This window comes from Stigmatopora argus, chromosome 6, assembly GCF_051989625.1.
Source record: "Stigmatopora argus isolate UIUO_Sarg chromosome 6, RoL_Sarg_1.0, whole genome shotgun sequence".
Classification (NCBI taxonomy): domain Eukaryota; kingdom Metazoa; phylum Chordata; class Actinopteri; order Syngnathiformes; family Syngnathidae; genus Stigmatopora; species Stigmatopora argus.
The window spans coordinates 15,420,001-15,435,199 of NC_135392.1; the positions used below are offsets into that span (position 1 = coordinate 15,420,001).

The 15,199-nt window shown below is 41.1% G+C and overlaps 1 protein-coding gene across 4 annotated transcripts in view; it reads left to right on the forward strand.

The window, feature by feature from the left end:
• Positions 1–12,176, forward strand: part of wnk2 (WNK lysine deficient protein kinase 2) — a 30,414-nt gene extending 18,238 nt beyond the window's left edge. For 3 of the 4 annotated variants that reach the window (XM_077602345.1, XM_077602348.1, XM_077602346.1), the window contains 12 exons: positions 1,001–1,043; positions 1,109–1,258; positions 1,361–2,214; positions 3,375–3,432; positions 3,557–3,621; positions 3,703–4,283; positions 5,690–5,922; positions 6,399–6,629; positions 6,777–6,875; positions 8,250–8,294; positions 8,736–9,052; positions 10,749–12,176. In XM_077602345.1, the coding sequence (XP_077458471.1) occupies positions 1,001–1,043; positions 1,109–1,258; positions 1,361–2,214; positions 3,375–3,432; positions 3,557–3,621; positions 3,703–4,283; positions 5,690–5,922; positions 6,399–6,629; positions 6,777–6,875; positions 8,250–8,294; positions 8,736–9,052; positions 10,749–11,024 (2,952 nt within the window). In that variant the 3' untranslated portion in view covers positions 11,025–12,176. The remainder of the gene's footprint in view (positions 1–1,000; positions 1,044–1,108; positions 1,259–1,360; positions 2,215–3,374; positions 3,433–3,556; positions 3,622–3,702; positions 4,284–5,689; positions 5,923–6,398; positions 6,630–6,776; positions 6,876–8,249; positions 8,295–8,735; positions 9,053–10,748) is intronic. The other variant, XM_077602347.1, reaches the window with a different exon arrangement.
• Positions 12,177–15,199: the final 3,023 nt, after the last annotated feature.

Consider the following 15,199-nt stretch of genomic DNA (forward strand, 5'->3'; position numbering starts at 1 on the left):
ACGGGAAATTTGGAGCTTTTCTTTAGCCTAATAATTAATAGGGCATTAAATATGACTAAATAATAATTCGCAGTTTGTATTTAGGGAATTTGAGCAACGATTTAAACGGTAATTATCAATAACCTTCCGGGCGACCAAAAGACCAGCGACCAAAAGACCGGCAACCAAAAGACCGGCGGCCAAAAGACCGGCGACCAAAAGACCGGCGACAAAACGACCGAGTACCAAATTTTCAATATGATAAACCATTGTGCCTGCATTATATGGGCATGAGTACTGTAATGTTTTCAGTAAATGTGAGGTAGTGGATTACCCAAAATGTTTGAATGTCAAGTCCCAAGAATAAAGTATAAACAAAAGCAACAGAGGCAAACAAAAGAGATCTCAAAAACAAAGTTACAAACAAACCAGGAACCAGGCTCGGACGGGGGATTCAAAATGTACAATTGACATGGACAATGACGTGACGTAACATGGACAACGATCTGACAGGCTGAAAACTGAAGGCTTATATAGACAGACAGAGAGTAACAAGCAAGACAATCAGGAACATGTGGGTGACATGAGGCAGAGGCTTAGTCGACACACAAGCATCAAGTAAAATCAATGGCCAACAAGAACTGGAGTTATGAGGCAAAAACATCCAATGAACCCAACAGTAACAAACTCAAACCCTAACACGTATCAGTTTCTTCTTGAAATTGTCAAGACATTTTGGATGTTTTCCTTCCTACTTTGTGATGATAGTGGAGTAGAGTATAATTTCTGTTTCTCCAAGATGACAATTGAAACTCATTTTTGTTATCAGGCTATTTTTTTTATCTTCATCTTCGACTTCACTAATAGCAAACCATTCCCCAAAACATACTCCAACAGCTCACATAGTCTTTCTTCATGAAATACTTTTGTCCATATAGTGATTAAGAATGGAGCAATCACATTAGTGAGGCACTATGGGAAATTTACCTTTATCACAATTGTTCCAATTGTCCTACTATAGCTTCAACAGTGTGGAGCAACCCAACCAGTCTACCAGCAGAATGGTAAATATAGTCTTCACAATACCTTTTAAGTTTCTGTTCATTTTCTGATTTCATGGGTATCACAGTTCTTCACACAGGAAAGCGGTGGTTCATAATATGTCCAGTGGAGGAGACCCCCTTTTCCAGCCAGGAGCCTACATCCGAGAGTACAATGTCCCAGTCTCCTAGCAGTTCAGCCAACACGCAACTGCCTTGCAGGCCTTCTACATCGCGAGGTGATTCTTTTGCATCTGCTGTGAAAAATCCGAATATGCTAGAATATGAAAAACATAAACATAGCATTGTTATGATACCTTTGTTTTTTTTTTCTCCTGTAGCTGAGGAGGGTTCATCCTCCACAATGTCTGGTGGGAGTGGGGGCTTTATCCATGACGTGTATAGTTTCTGTAGCCCTCCTGTTATGTCGAATACGGACCCTCTCCTTTTGGCCAGTCTATCTCCTCCGGTGTCTGCACCCCCAGCTCTTCAGTCGGTCCCATCAATGGAGGTGCTCAACAGTGTGCATCAAGCACAACCAGCTAGAGCTCAAACCTTGCCAACTTCATCTCCACAAACCACCTTTCAAATGGATACACTACAAGGATCCCCTGTGGGTGCCACTTCCCCTGTCCACTCTAGTTCTATTATAACTGACATAGCTTGCCCCGTTTCTCTGGCTGAGGAAATACCCTGCTGTCCTCTGGTCATGCCACTGTCACTCGATGTGAGCAGCCCTGCGGGTGGCTCCCCTCTTACTCCTCTCCCACCCCAGGAGCCAGGATCGGCCAAAGAGTCACTGTCTCTCTCTTACGCTGCACGTGGTGAACGCCCCCAGCAACCTGTGGTACTCCACCAGCCTTTCTCCAGTGTGGGAGGAGCAAAAGTGTCATCACTGCCCCAGAGCCCGGCACCATCTCAGCACTCTGCAGGACATGGAGAGTCAGATGGTGAATCACGACTAGGCCGTGGAGGCTTTGTGGACAGCACAATTAAAACACTAGATGAGAAACTAAGAAACCTACTCTACCAGGAATACGCTCCCATGTATCCATCGGGAAGTATTGCAGAGACACCAGGTTCTGGTACTGAGTATGTCCAATCTCCTCCTGGTCCAGACAGTGCCACAGGAGGGTCAGGAAACAGTACACCAGGTCCCATGGAGGAGAGTCGCTACAGAGCAGGAGAACAATTGGTAGGTTTGATGATCACTGTTAAAGAATACATCATCAAAGCTGCCAACCTCCGTCGACACCATTTCAGTGCGATTCACGCAAAATCGTGCTAAAGTCGCACAAGACAAATCATTTGTCAGAACTTGTAACTCGGATGATTCACAATGCACTCATGTTACAGAATTATTCCAGTTTACAGTGAAGTTGAATCAAGATTAGATTAGATTAGAATTTTATTTCATCCCGTATTCGGGAAATTTCTTGGTTGCAGTAGCAAGACATTGTAAACCTTGGTAAAAAGAAGATGGTGGAAGCCGTAGCGATGGTGTGAATTTCGAGGCATTTAAATTGGAAACTTGGTACTTTTCCGAAATCCTTGCTTCCCAAAAAAATTAAGTGACAATTTTTGGGGATTTCCGGTGTTTAGGGAGGTTGTCCGGAGTCCCAGAATTTGCCTTGCATTTCCGGGTAAACTCCTGAAATTCCGGAGTAGTTGGCAGCTCTGCATTACTGTTATTCAACACAAATACTACCTCCGTATTAATGTTATCTATTCATGTCTGTTTACCAAAATATACATTTGAACAAAACAAGCATTCGCTGATGTTCTTGTTTTACTCGATTTTACAGAACGCTCCTACGCTTGGTTCGCTCAATTGGTCATTCATTCATTTGCCGAATCGCTTATCCTCACAAGGGACGCAGGGGTGCTGAAGCCTATCTAAGCTAACTACAGGCACCAGTCAGGGGACACCCTGAGTTGGTGGCCAGCCAATCGCAGGGCACATCGAGACAGACAACCACTCCCATTCATACCTATGGGCAATTTAGAGAGTTCAACCAGCCTGCCATGTATGTTTTTGGAATGTGGGAGGAAACCGGAGTACCCAGATAAAACCCAGATATTTGTCATTTATCATCAAATACGTATGCTCGCATGTTTTATAGCATATATTGGTAAGAAAGAAATGTATTACTACATATATCCATCCATCCATATTTGACGTAAATTTATTTCATAATTTAATGCATTCACACAATGTATGTTTTGTATGTTTATAAATGGTACTCAAAAAGTATCTTTAGCTACAGAGAATTATAATTGCTGAAAATGTATTTTGTGATAGCTGGAAGTCAACATACGCTCATGACTCTTTCCATTTTTGTCCATCTCTTTCAGCCTCAAATTCCAGAGAGAATGGATAGTTTAAGCACTCTAAGTGACTCAGCTGTGTGTGGTATGCACTTTACTGTACATTAAGTATAACTTAATTTTGTAAAATATTGTGTTTTTCAGTTCATGCATCTCTGCGTTTCATTTTGATTTGTATTTTCATTTTTTTAACTTGAAATTATCCGCAGCGTCCCATTCCAAAAGGCGTGTTTCTCACTCCGTCTCTTGCTCCGGGACAAGAGGCCGGTTTAAGGTGTGTTTGACGGAAACAACCGAGCCCCGCCTTACATGCCTGTTTAATATAAAAGCTTACAATCATGTCTTTTTTTGTCAGATAATCTCAGTTCCTCCTGAAGTGGCCAACAAACGTGATGTTAAGCAAAGGAGCTGGAGCAGCGTTGCCTGGCCAGCACATCCCACAAGTTACGGTGTACCTTCTGAGACGATGACGCCCTCTACCACGATCGGTCGCTTCTCTGTGGTCAGCACAGAGGATGACATCACTCAAAGAACACGTTGCAGTCGCTACTCTGCCCCACCTGACTTCTACCTGGACACTCCTCCCTCTGTGTCTAACGCGAGCTCCTTGCCTCCTACAGTCACCTCAGCCTCAGTACCAGTTGACATCACAGTCCATGCTCGCTTTCCTTCTTCCGACTCAGGGGCTGAGAGCAGCCCTGGCAAACTGGCCCCAGTTACCCCGAGTCGGCAAACTCGCTCAGAGCGCAGAGGAAGTGACTTAATGAAGAGGGCAGTGGCCTTCCTCAGACGTTCAGGGCGGAGCAGCAGCGTGCAGAGCTCCGACTCTCCGAGCAGACATGGAGGCGTTCATGGATCGGCCTACGCAAGCAGTGATAATGACTCTGAGATGGAGGACTCCGACATGAAGAGGGAACTGCAGACACTGCGGGAGAGGTGAGCAGAACATATTTTCTTTTTCATGTCCGGCACTCTGTGGTTTCCTCCGATTCTTCCCCCAAAATTATAGGCATGCACAAGTATATATCTAATTGTGATTATGGTTTTGTCTGTCACGCTTCAAAGAATTTAGTTGTTGGTTATTTGCAAATTGCAGTCTCTGATGCTAATCGAATGAAGCAGTTTCTCAGTCATTAATATTCCAAGGACCAGGGTGTGAGTGCATGTTTAAAGCTATGCTAAGTTGACTAAGTACCATATGAAATGATAGTACAAAAAAAGTGATGAAGAGCATCCTGGTGTGAAGCTATAGTGGCTCAAAAGGAGCAGCACACAGCTGGATTTATTTAGGACAAGCAGAAGAGCCCGGTTGTTGGTACGTGTGTTGGTAATAGGCATCCATCTGATAACGGGGAATAGTTGGTTCGAGTGTATGATATTTAACTTAGTGGCCAAATCGGTGGTTTGATGAAGGACGTGAGCTGTTACAAAGAGCGATATTTGAAGCTCCCTTATGCGTACCATTTTAATAGGGTTCTACAATGAATACGTAATGGGTTTTTATTGACTACATATAGGGTTGGAATGGAGAAGAATTGTGTCAAAGATGGTTAGAAGCTTGGCGCGAAGAGGTTTTTGGGGGGGGGGGGTTTAGAACTTGTTTGTAAACAATGTTTTTGGCCAGAGTTTTCGGAGACATTATGAAAAGCTTGGATGGAGAGCCGACACGCGAGCTGGCTACGTAGTGCCTGCTGAATATTTTATCGATTTTCTTTGCTGTTGAGGGACCCATGATCTTGAAACTCCGGATTAACACTTATGATGGTAGCTTGCAAACGTGTGCTAAATTTGGTTTGTATCGGACACTTTTTTCGGAAACCCGATTTTTTTTGTTTATCGATTTTCGATATTTATCGGTGGTGTTTTGACACAAAACCTAGCCTATGTCACTCCCAGACAAGTATAACTGTCAATTTTTATGAAAATCGGTTCAGCCGTATTAGAGTACACAGAGCTCGAACGGACACAGACAGACATTTATATAATATTATAGATTTATATAATAGTATAGATATAGATTGGGAGCAATTGGCATTAAACTAGTAGCATAGTTATAGCATTAGCATTTAAATTCTAAGGGAAAATGTTTCTTTTTTTATTATCACTTATTTAACAAAATATATAATTCATTGTAAAGTTTCATTTTGCTATGAAAACCTTTTCCATGTCAATGAATGAAGTAACATTACACATTTTCCTCTGAACAGATGAATAATGGTGATAAGTGTGAAAACATTGCAGAAAAAAATAATTATGATTATCGTACAGCCATATAAGGTTGTGCACTATAAAATAGATTAAATTCAATGTACTAATTTACTTTCTTCTCCCAATCCCTTTAGACATTTGAGGGAGATCTCGGAGTTGCAGGCCCATCAAAGAGGAGAAGTGGAGCTTTTGTACTTTAAACTTGGCAAAATCCCTCCCTCTGGCCTGACGTCTTCACACGTAGCACCGCCTGCAGGCCGCAGAAAAAGGTCTGGCAAGCATAGGCTGAAACCGGGAAAGCTCCTCAGCCCTCTGGTGCAGCAATTTCGACATGTCACCAATAAAACTGGTGATGCTAACAAAACAAGTTAGTATTATAACAATTTATTGTTACTGTCTCATTTCCCATCCATCATTTGGCTATTTTCGTAACCATGGTAAATTCTTGATAAAATGCACATTACACCAGCTGAGATATTCGAGTGGTCAATGAGTAATCTGAACAGCCGAATTTAAGAATACATTTATACACGAAGGCGCTGTCTGAAGGATGCAATTAAAAAGTGTTCATATTTGAGTAAACCATTATTATTATTATTAGTGTGATGTAATGACTTATATATTTGAGTAAACCATTATTATTATTAATATTATTTTATATTAATGTGACGTAATGACTTACCTATTTTTGTAAACCATTATTATTATCATTATTAGTGTGATGTAATGACTTACATATTTGAGTAAACCATTATTATTATTATTAGTGTGACGTAATGACTTACTTATTGATGTTGTGTAAGTTTTAAGAGGTTTTCCCTCCGACACATATGTAAATGTTAGCTGTCCCAGGAGCAGGTGAGACAACTGTGAGTCTAAATGGATCTCCAGCCAGGGCATCCGTCACCCCCCAGGGAAGGGAACCGTTTTGTCCCGGTCACATTCCCAACTCCACTTCGGAACCCGTGCAAACTCAACAGCCATGTTCCCTCAAGGGCTCCTTGTCCTCTGATAACATTTACGCTGGACTCTTTCCTGGAGATGGCACCACCACACAAGCTCCCCCAACCCTAGGTCAGTGCACCAAACTAGCACAATTGTTTTTTTCTTTTCTTGAACCAGCATAATAACAGAACCTTGTGACATTCAGACCATCATATTTTAACATCTATTCTTCTTATTGTGGTGTCTTCTCCCCTCTTTGATTATACTCCTATACAGGCTGGGCTAATTACCCTCAACCACCCGAGAGAGTGACTTATAAATCCAGTAGCAAGCCCAGAGCTAGATTTCTCAGTGGGCCTGTGCCTTTGTCTATCTGTTTGTATCTCTTCTCTTGCTGCTCTGCTTCATTTATGTTCCATATGTGTTTTTCTCTACAGTTATACTTGCCAACGTGTTTCCTTTCTTCTGAACACAGCTTGTTTTTTGTTTTTTTTCCACTTTTGCGTCTGTTTATTCAAATGACTACTGTCAACAAATTGTGATTGGACATTAAGAAGTAAACATATCATCATAAATAAACTAGTGGCATCTGTCAAAGTAATTGTATTTAACATGTCCACTATAAATATTGAGCAAAAATGATGGTACCTTTGGAGCGCAGCCTGTCAGTTTTGGATAAACAATATTTATTGTTTGGATGCATGAATCTCAGTGGAATTTCGCAAATCCACAGGTTTAAACACTCACTGACCACAACGTTAACGTGCTCATCTAATACGTTTTATTACATGAACGACATTAAAAGTTATGTTTGTTTTTAATGTTTTAGTTGCTTTCCTTAGAATCATAAGGCAGATAACATACTAGCAAATAGTTGTCAGAATGATAATGCGCAGTACCACAACTGCAACGGTGTACTCTGTTGTTAAAGTGATAACAAGAAATTTGTGTCAATGGTTACTGCTATGTTCTTTCAATTAATTCCATGACATAATTTACATTTTAGTTCATCAATGTTCATAGTTCTGCAATATAACTTATCTTTTTGAATGTAGAATTTTAATGAGAAAGGTACAGTTACAGAGTGGTTAGCACGTGGGCCTAACAGTTCAGCGATCGAGGGTTCAATCCATAGTGGGTTCCGACCCACGAGTTTGCATGTTCTCCTCGTGCCTGCGTGGGTTTTATCTGGTTTCCTCCTACATGCCAAAAACATGCATGGTAGGCTATGTGAACATTTTAACCTATTCTAAGTATGAGTGTGATCCTGAATGTTTGTACGTCTCTTTGTATCCTGCGATTGGCTGTCGACCAATTCAGGGTGTTCCCTGCCTACTGCCCACAGTTGGCTGGGATAGGCTCAAGCACTTCCGCGACCCTTGTGAGGGAAGATAAGCGGTACGGAAAATGAATGAATGAGTTTTGATGAGCATCTCAAAAGATTGTCTAGGTGGTTCAGTGAGTGTACATTATCTATGTTCTGTATGTTTGAGCCAATCATATTGCATTGATATTATAGCGAGCATGCACATTATTTTTTTCTATTCATAAATCTGCCTTCCTTCCTCTCTGCTTCTCACGCTGCACTTAGCTGTTGAGCTTTTCAAGGAGGCTGACTTCTGTGCTTCTAACTCCATTTTTTTTCTTTTAGTTAGTGGCTCAGCTGCCTTCTTAAATCATGTTGTTGTCACATACACTTCTCTAATGGACTTTTCAGACAAGTTTTGTAATCTGTGTTTTGTCTCATAGGGTCAACACTGAAGCGACTGTGTCTCGGCAAAGAGCGAGGCAACAGTATGTAGTTGATTTATGAATGTTAATGACTTCACGGTTGTCTCGTGTACATCACTGTTTCCCAACCTTTGTTTATCTAAGTCACCCTTAACGCACACCTGCAAACAAAAATATGAATCCTAAAATAATGACCATTTCATCTCAATGTATCTATTGATTTATACTTGTTTAGTTGAGCACAAAGTTACTCTGTTGTGTAATTGCACCAGAATTATTGTTTCTTACCTCATACATTTCATTCTTATGCCTATCAATATACGCAGATGCCAAACAGCATGAAAAATAATACATTTCAGACAGATTAATTGGAATTTGAAAATACACTGGCACATTAATAATCCGTACTCTAGCATCTAAAATATACTGTTACACCTTGACTTGGAATCACTGCTGTCATCACTATCAAATAATTTTGCTGTGTGTGTTTTTTAATCATGCCAGGAGCCGGTGCTGGGTTAGGAGTTGTTAATCCACCGCACCAACCTCCCACTGGTGCCACGCCACCACCTCATCAGCCAGTGATGGGACTGGCACAAGCTCAAGCCAATAACAGCAATAACAAGACCGGCACCTTCACCTACTCGTCCATTAATGCTAGTGAAATCAACCTTCCTGAAGATCTGCAAAGACTAATGGATGATTGGACGCAGGAAGTTCTTATTGTGACGCAGAGGCCGCGTACCAACTCCCTGCACATTGGGGGACAGCGGCAGTTGAGTCACATGGTCGCGCCGGGTCAGCTTGCAAGTACCTCAGAGGTGAGTTTCCAGTGCATCACCTGTACGCTATGTTAAATATGTCAAACACTGTATAGGGGGATAAAAGCAAACAGGACAAAGCTGGGGCGCATGTAGTACAGTGAATAAAATTTGTTATTTGAAGATGTTGGGGAAAAATAAAACTTCTAAAATTCAAATTAAACCAATGTCATATGACAATTTAAAATATCCAGTAAACCACAAAGGCTTTTACTCTTGGAGGGAAGAACCGCTTAACCTCACAAGGGTCACGGGGGATGCTGGAGCCCATCCCAGCTGACTTCAGGCACGAGGTGAGGGACACGCTGAAATAGTGGCCAGCCAATTGCAGTGCACAAGGAGACTGACAACCATTCACGCTCACACCACCTACCTAGGGGCAATTTAGAGTGTTCAGCCAGCCTACCATGCATGATTTTGGAATGTGGGAGGAAACCGGAGTACCTGATGAAAACCCACGCAGGCTTGGAGAGAACATGCAAGCTCTACACAGGTGGACCGACCTGGATTTGAACCCAGAGCCGTGATGCCGACGTGCTAACCACTCAATCCGTCAGACCGAGAAGGCAACCAGTCAATGACAGTTTAGCCTCAACTAATCAGAGGTCAAGGAAAAAAAGCCGTTGTCCTTGGGAAAGCCTAGCGTAGTGATTGTTAAATCTCATTATTTTAAAAAGAAACTTAAATTATAATGTTGTATTTGTGGAAAGCGCTTGCATTCTAGATTCTGAAGGCTCTGGGCCAGGGGTACTCACTACGTTGATCGGGATCAACCAGTCGATTGCCAAGGTACTATTGGTAGATTGCCTGAAAGTAAGATTTGATCCAATCTGTCAGTTTCCTTCGGGCCTAAACAAAGTCTCGTTTGTACTGTGGCATCGCAATATGCTCACTGCAATACCCACATTTTTGAAGGTGCATCTCTGTCTCATTTAATAATCTTTAAGGTCTTATCAGGATCTAAGTGTGGTGGCTTAATATAAACGACCTGTCACAGTCTTTCCCTTGATGTTGAACAACTTCTTTTAAGATCACTTTGTTGGTAATGTGAGACGTCTCAGCTGCCGTCCACCAACATCAAGGCCGCCCCAAACCCTTTTTGGGAGGTTGGCTCCTTGAACACGGTAGATGGGGGGAGGTTGGCTCCTTAAAAAGTAGATCTTGGAGCAAAAAAGTGTGAGCAGCTCTGCTCTGGGCAGATTCAAATCAGAAAGCAGCATAAAGTAGCTAAATTCTGATTGCACAAAAAGATGAAGATGGCGAAACACTGAAACCAAAGACAGATTCACCCATCAATGATGATAACAGTCTGTTTCAGTAATGAATAAAATTCACTCGAAAGCTAGGCTCACACCTTTGAAAGACTGATTGAATTGATGATTTGGAATAGACTTTTTGAAGACAACCACAGACTACCATCTCACATCTAAGGACTGATTATCGAGTCTTCAGTCTGGAGAACAAACTTAACCTTCTGGCAGCTCAGGAAATCATTGCCTTTTCAGTTGATACATGTTTTATGATAGCTAAAGATAACCCTTTGCCCTTTAAAAAAATTCAAACCAGTTGTAGCTCAGCCAGGATGACCACATAGATTATTAACTCTAGAGATTCCACTGTGTTTGTCTACGATTATAAGGTAGAAGCGAGCATTCTATTAAAGTCAATGCAACTAATCTATGATTTCACCCGCAAGGTGTCATCATGGATGACTCCGGGTGTCGAAACCGGCCACCTTCCTACATCGTGGCCTGACGGCACCGGCATGGCGATAATCAACAAGTCCCCCACAGGACCTGGGACTATTAGTCAGCGCCTCTCTTCTACCCCTCTTTCTCTTCGCCAGTCGCTTCAGATGCCCCTCGTCTATCCTTCCAAAATCTATGCCTTTCCCGGTCCTCGCTTAAGCCAGGTTGCTTCCGTCTCAAATACGTCATATAAAGCGCCGGATCCCAAAGCAAGAACTCTTTAATCTGAGCAGTGCTGTCTTCCAAGTCTTTTACCAAAAAGAAACGTCATTGTAGTGTTATCCATGACGTGCACAGTGTACATAGTGTAATTAAACAGCGCGCATTCGCTGCTGTTTCATTTGCATACCTCCTGTTCATAATATCACATTATTATTGAGTGCAGCATCATGGCACATTTTGAAGTTAGTTTCAAAATGCTGATTTATTTCATTCCGTGTATGTAAATGTATGTAAGTATTGTTATATTCAATACTGAGATTTACAGTCATGTCACCCAATGGGACTGGCTATCATGTGTAATATAGGACTTGTTGTTTGTCTGTACATAGATTTTACAGTCAACAGCAGATGATCCTTAGATTTTTGCCGCAGCTACTGTATGTGTCTCAGTACAAGACCTGAGCAGTCAACATCATCAGCCACCACTGTGAAGACTAGAGTAAGAGTAAGGATCTGGTCTATCAGAGCATAATGAAAATGACCCCCTCGGCCCACATCAATGAAATGCTTCCAGCACAAGCGCTTGGAAAATATTGTATCAAAGATTGGAATGAACTTTACCGTGAAAACCACCTGTGAGTGTGCCTTGTATTGTCATTTCTGAAGAAGAGCATTTAGGTCTGAAGCAGCCATGAGATTCATCAATCTTTCCTTAAATTATGTGATTATAATGATAAAACAAAAAAAAGACAGGAAATTACATTTTCATTCAAATGCTGTAATGTCATACCGGTTATAAAATATTGCAGGTTGTAAAACAAAGAACAAAATATCAACCCGGTGTATACTATGTGCTTCAATTTATCCTAGTTTGTTTGTTCCTTTTAACTTCTTTTAAAGTATTGGAAAAAGCTGTCTGTTCAGAAGAAATTGACCCGGAGACTGGCACAGGATCCGTAATGGCATGGAGGTCTCCAAATGTGAGAAGTACCCTAAATGTCCTTTACCTCTTATAATCTGTAGCTTTACATATTGTTGCCTTTAAGGGAGGGTTTAAAAGTTTCTGTGTGGTTGGTTGAGTGATCATGTTGCAATAGCATAAAGTACACCAAGAATGTGAATTACTGATAAGCTTGTATAATGTCATTTTTACATTGCATTATTATATTTATCTGTTCTTTGTCATTCTAAACACTCTTCCAAATATTGTGCCATCCCTTTAACGCTTGATTTTTTTTCCCTCACCCCCGAAAACGTTGTTTTATCAACGCCTGACTCGCATAGTAGAAGGCTTTTAGAGGGTTTAGGGTGTTACATTGTTTTATACAATTTCAAAATCTTACAAAGTATTGAAGTGAAGGGATTGTGTAAAACAACTTATGTTCAAATCGATCCACTACAAAGAGCAAGAACTGTATCTGGTGTTCGAATTGTTACATTGTTGTTTTGTTTTTGAAAATATTTTGTTTTGTCAACAGTTGTTGGCAGTTTGTTGGTGGAATGGTTGTCCCATTCTTGCTTGATGTTCAACTTTAGTTGCTCAAGAGTCTGTCTCCATTTTTCATACCTGTCAACCTCTGCTGATAACTGCCCTTATAAATGATTATGATTCCCCTTACAAACCCCCAAAAAGGGTCGTACGGTGTTTGTAAGGTTTTTTGGGGGTTTGTAAGGGGAATCATAATCATTTATAAGGGCAGTTATCGGCAGAGGTTGACAGGTATGATTTTTGTAGTTTGCACTTTCTAATGCGCCACACATTTTCAATTGGAGACAGGTAGACAATGTGGCTTGCTATTTTTTTAATTTGATATAAAGCAAGAATGTCTCTGAAAATGACATTGGTTGCATGGCAGCAGACTCAGGTTAGTGGAAATAAAAAAATCTAATTATCGCCTTAAACTATAATTTCAATATAAACTTTACTTCCATTAAGTAGTTGAACAAACCATTTTAAGTTTGAGTCTTGACTCACTTGTAGAGGCCTGCAGACTCAAGCATTTTGGCACGCAATTCTAAATTAAAAATGTTTTGGTCAATACTTTACCCTTACTTCTGACGAAGGAAACCCACTCAAAAAGAAGCCATTGCTGTTAAAAAGGGAGAAAAAAAGAGAGCAGTCAAAATATATGATTTTCCCTCCTTTAGCTTTACTTTCTCAGCTTCCTCTTTACAGACACTTAGTGTCAGTTTTGTGAAAAATCAGAAAGAACCACAATATGACTTCATTTGGAGGTGCAAAAAGTCTGTCGGACATAACGTGTGGAAGTGGTAAATTTGCTGTGCCTCACATAATTGGGCAACCTCTCTAGTGTTTTACCTTCTCTGCAGCAGAAATGTGAATATACTGGTGCTCATCACTTTCTGGCAAGGTTGAATGTGCCTCATTCGTTGACTCTGCAATAATGACATTTAACTTGTGGTTATGAATGTGAATCAAAGGCTAAATGTTGGGGTGGATGAGTGATAGGCTAAAGAGGCTTTGACATTAGATTACACTAGATTAGATAACTTTATTCATCCCATATTCGGGAAATTTCACTGTCATAGTAGCAAGAGGGTGAGAATACAGACACAGGAAAAGTTCTGCTAAAGCTTACCTTTATCAACTCTTGTCCCATAGTAGATAGATTCATCCCACAGATGAATTAGCAGACATTTTCTTTCCAAAATGAGGATGTGATCCACTAACACTATTTTTAAGCTTTACCAATCGATCGTGATCGACACATCATTGATTCATGAAATGATGCTACGTTGCCAGCATTCTTTCAATGTTGCTTTTCAGCCTAGCCGCTCGCATGCAAGAGATTTCTCCAAATTCTCTGAATAGTTTGAAGATATTGTAGACTCATAATATCCTTGCAATTGTACTTTTAAAAGAGTGCATTTAAACCATTTATTGCATTTCCTGGTAGCTCATTCATTGTTTGCTTTGCGTAATTGTTGACAAAGTGGTGGACATTGCCCCATCTTTGTGAAAACTTTCCGGAATACTTCATAACTACTCCAACTTCCATACTCTCTCCCCTATTTCCAATTGCCAACATTGTTAATTTGTGGAATACCCCAATAGGTCTTTTTTTGTGTAGTTCTAATCTTTCCTAGTCAGTTGTTGCTTCTTTGGGACGGACGCGTTGTACGCGTCAAGTTAAATACAAAAGAATATAAGCAAAAATAGCCCAGGTTTTCTCTTTAAATATATTGTGTTTGTCATGTATTTAACCGATTATACATTGACAATGATTTGCAATTTATTGAATTCTGTTTTGATTTGTTTATGTTTGAGTCAATGTTTCAAATTCTTTTGAATTGGAGTTTGTATAAGGATAATTCCAACATATTGCGTGTCATTTCCCACATTTCTAAAACATTCTGTTGCATCAAGTCCTGATTCTTCTCATTATTCATGCTTGCAGTGCTTCCACGTCCCCTTACAGGTGACAAATGTATTGAAGACATTCATTCATCTTCTGCACCGTGCATCCTCGTAAGGGTTGCGGGGGTTGCTGGAACCTATCACAGCTGACTTCGGGTGAAAGGCAGACCACCCCCTAGAATGGTCGCCAGTCAGCCGTAGGGCACACAGAGAGTCAGGTGACCATTCTTATACTGACAATCGTTCCACCACCAGCGGGAATCAAGCCCGCACCTGCCCGCACAAAAGTCAGGTGAGTGAACACCTACACTATCAAGCAGCAGGCATTGAAGACAATGAAATTACATAAAACAGAACTGTATACAATATTAATAGTCTTTTAATTTAAGGAAAATATTTTAGGGCACCCCGGTGGAGCAAGTGGTTAGCGTGTCAGCTTCACAGCTCTGGGGTCCTGGGTTCAAATCCAGGTCCACCTGTGTGGAGTTTGCATGTTCTCCCCGGGCCTGCGTGGGTTTCCTCTGGGTACGCTGGTTTCCTCCCAAATTCCAAAAACATGAATGGTAGGCTGATTGGACACTCTAAATTGCCCCTAGGTATTGGTGTGAGTGTGCATGGTTGTCCGTCTCCTTGTCCCATGCGATCGGCTGGCCACCGATTCAGGGTGTCCCCCGCCTCTGGCCCGGAGTCGGATGGGATAGGCTCCAGCACCCCCCATTACCCCAAAAAGTCATCGTCCGCAAGGTCATTCAGGATGTGAATCAATGCTGTATGGGTCTGTACAACAATTTTCAAAATTATTATTATAACTGTTGTTGCTTTCAGTCATGATAAATATATCTCATCTCATTTTCTGAA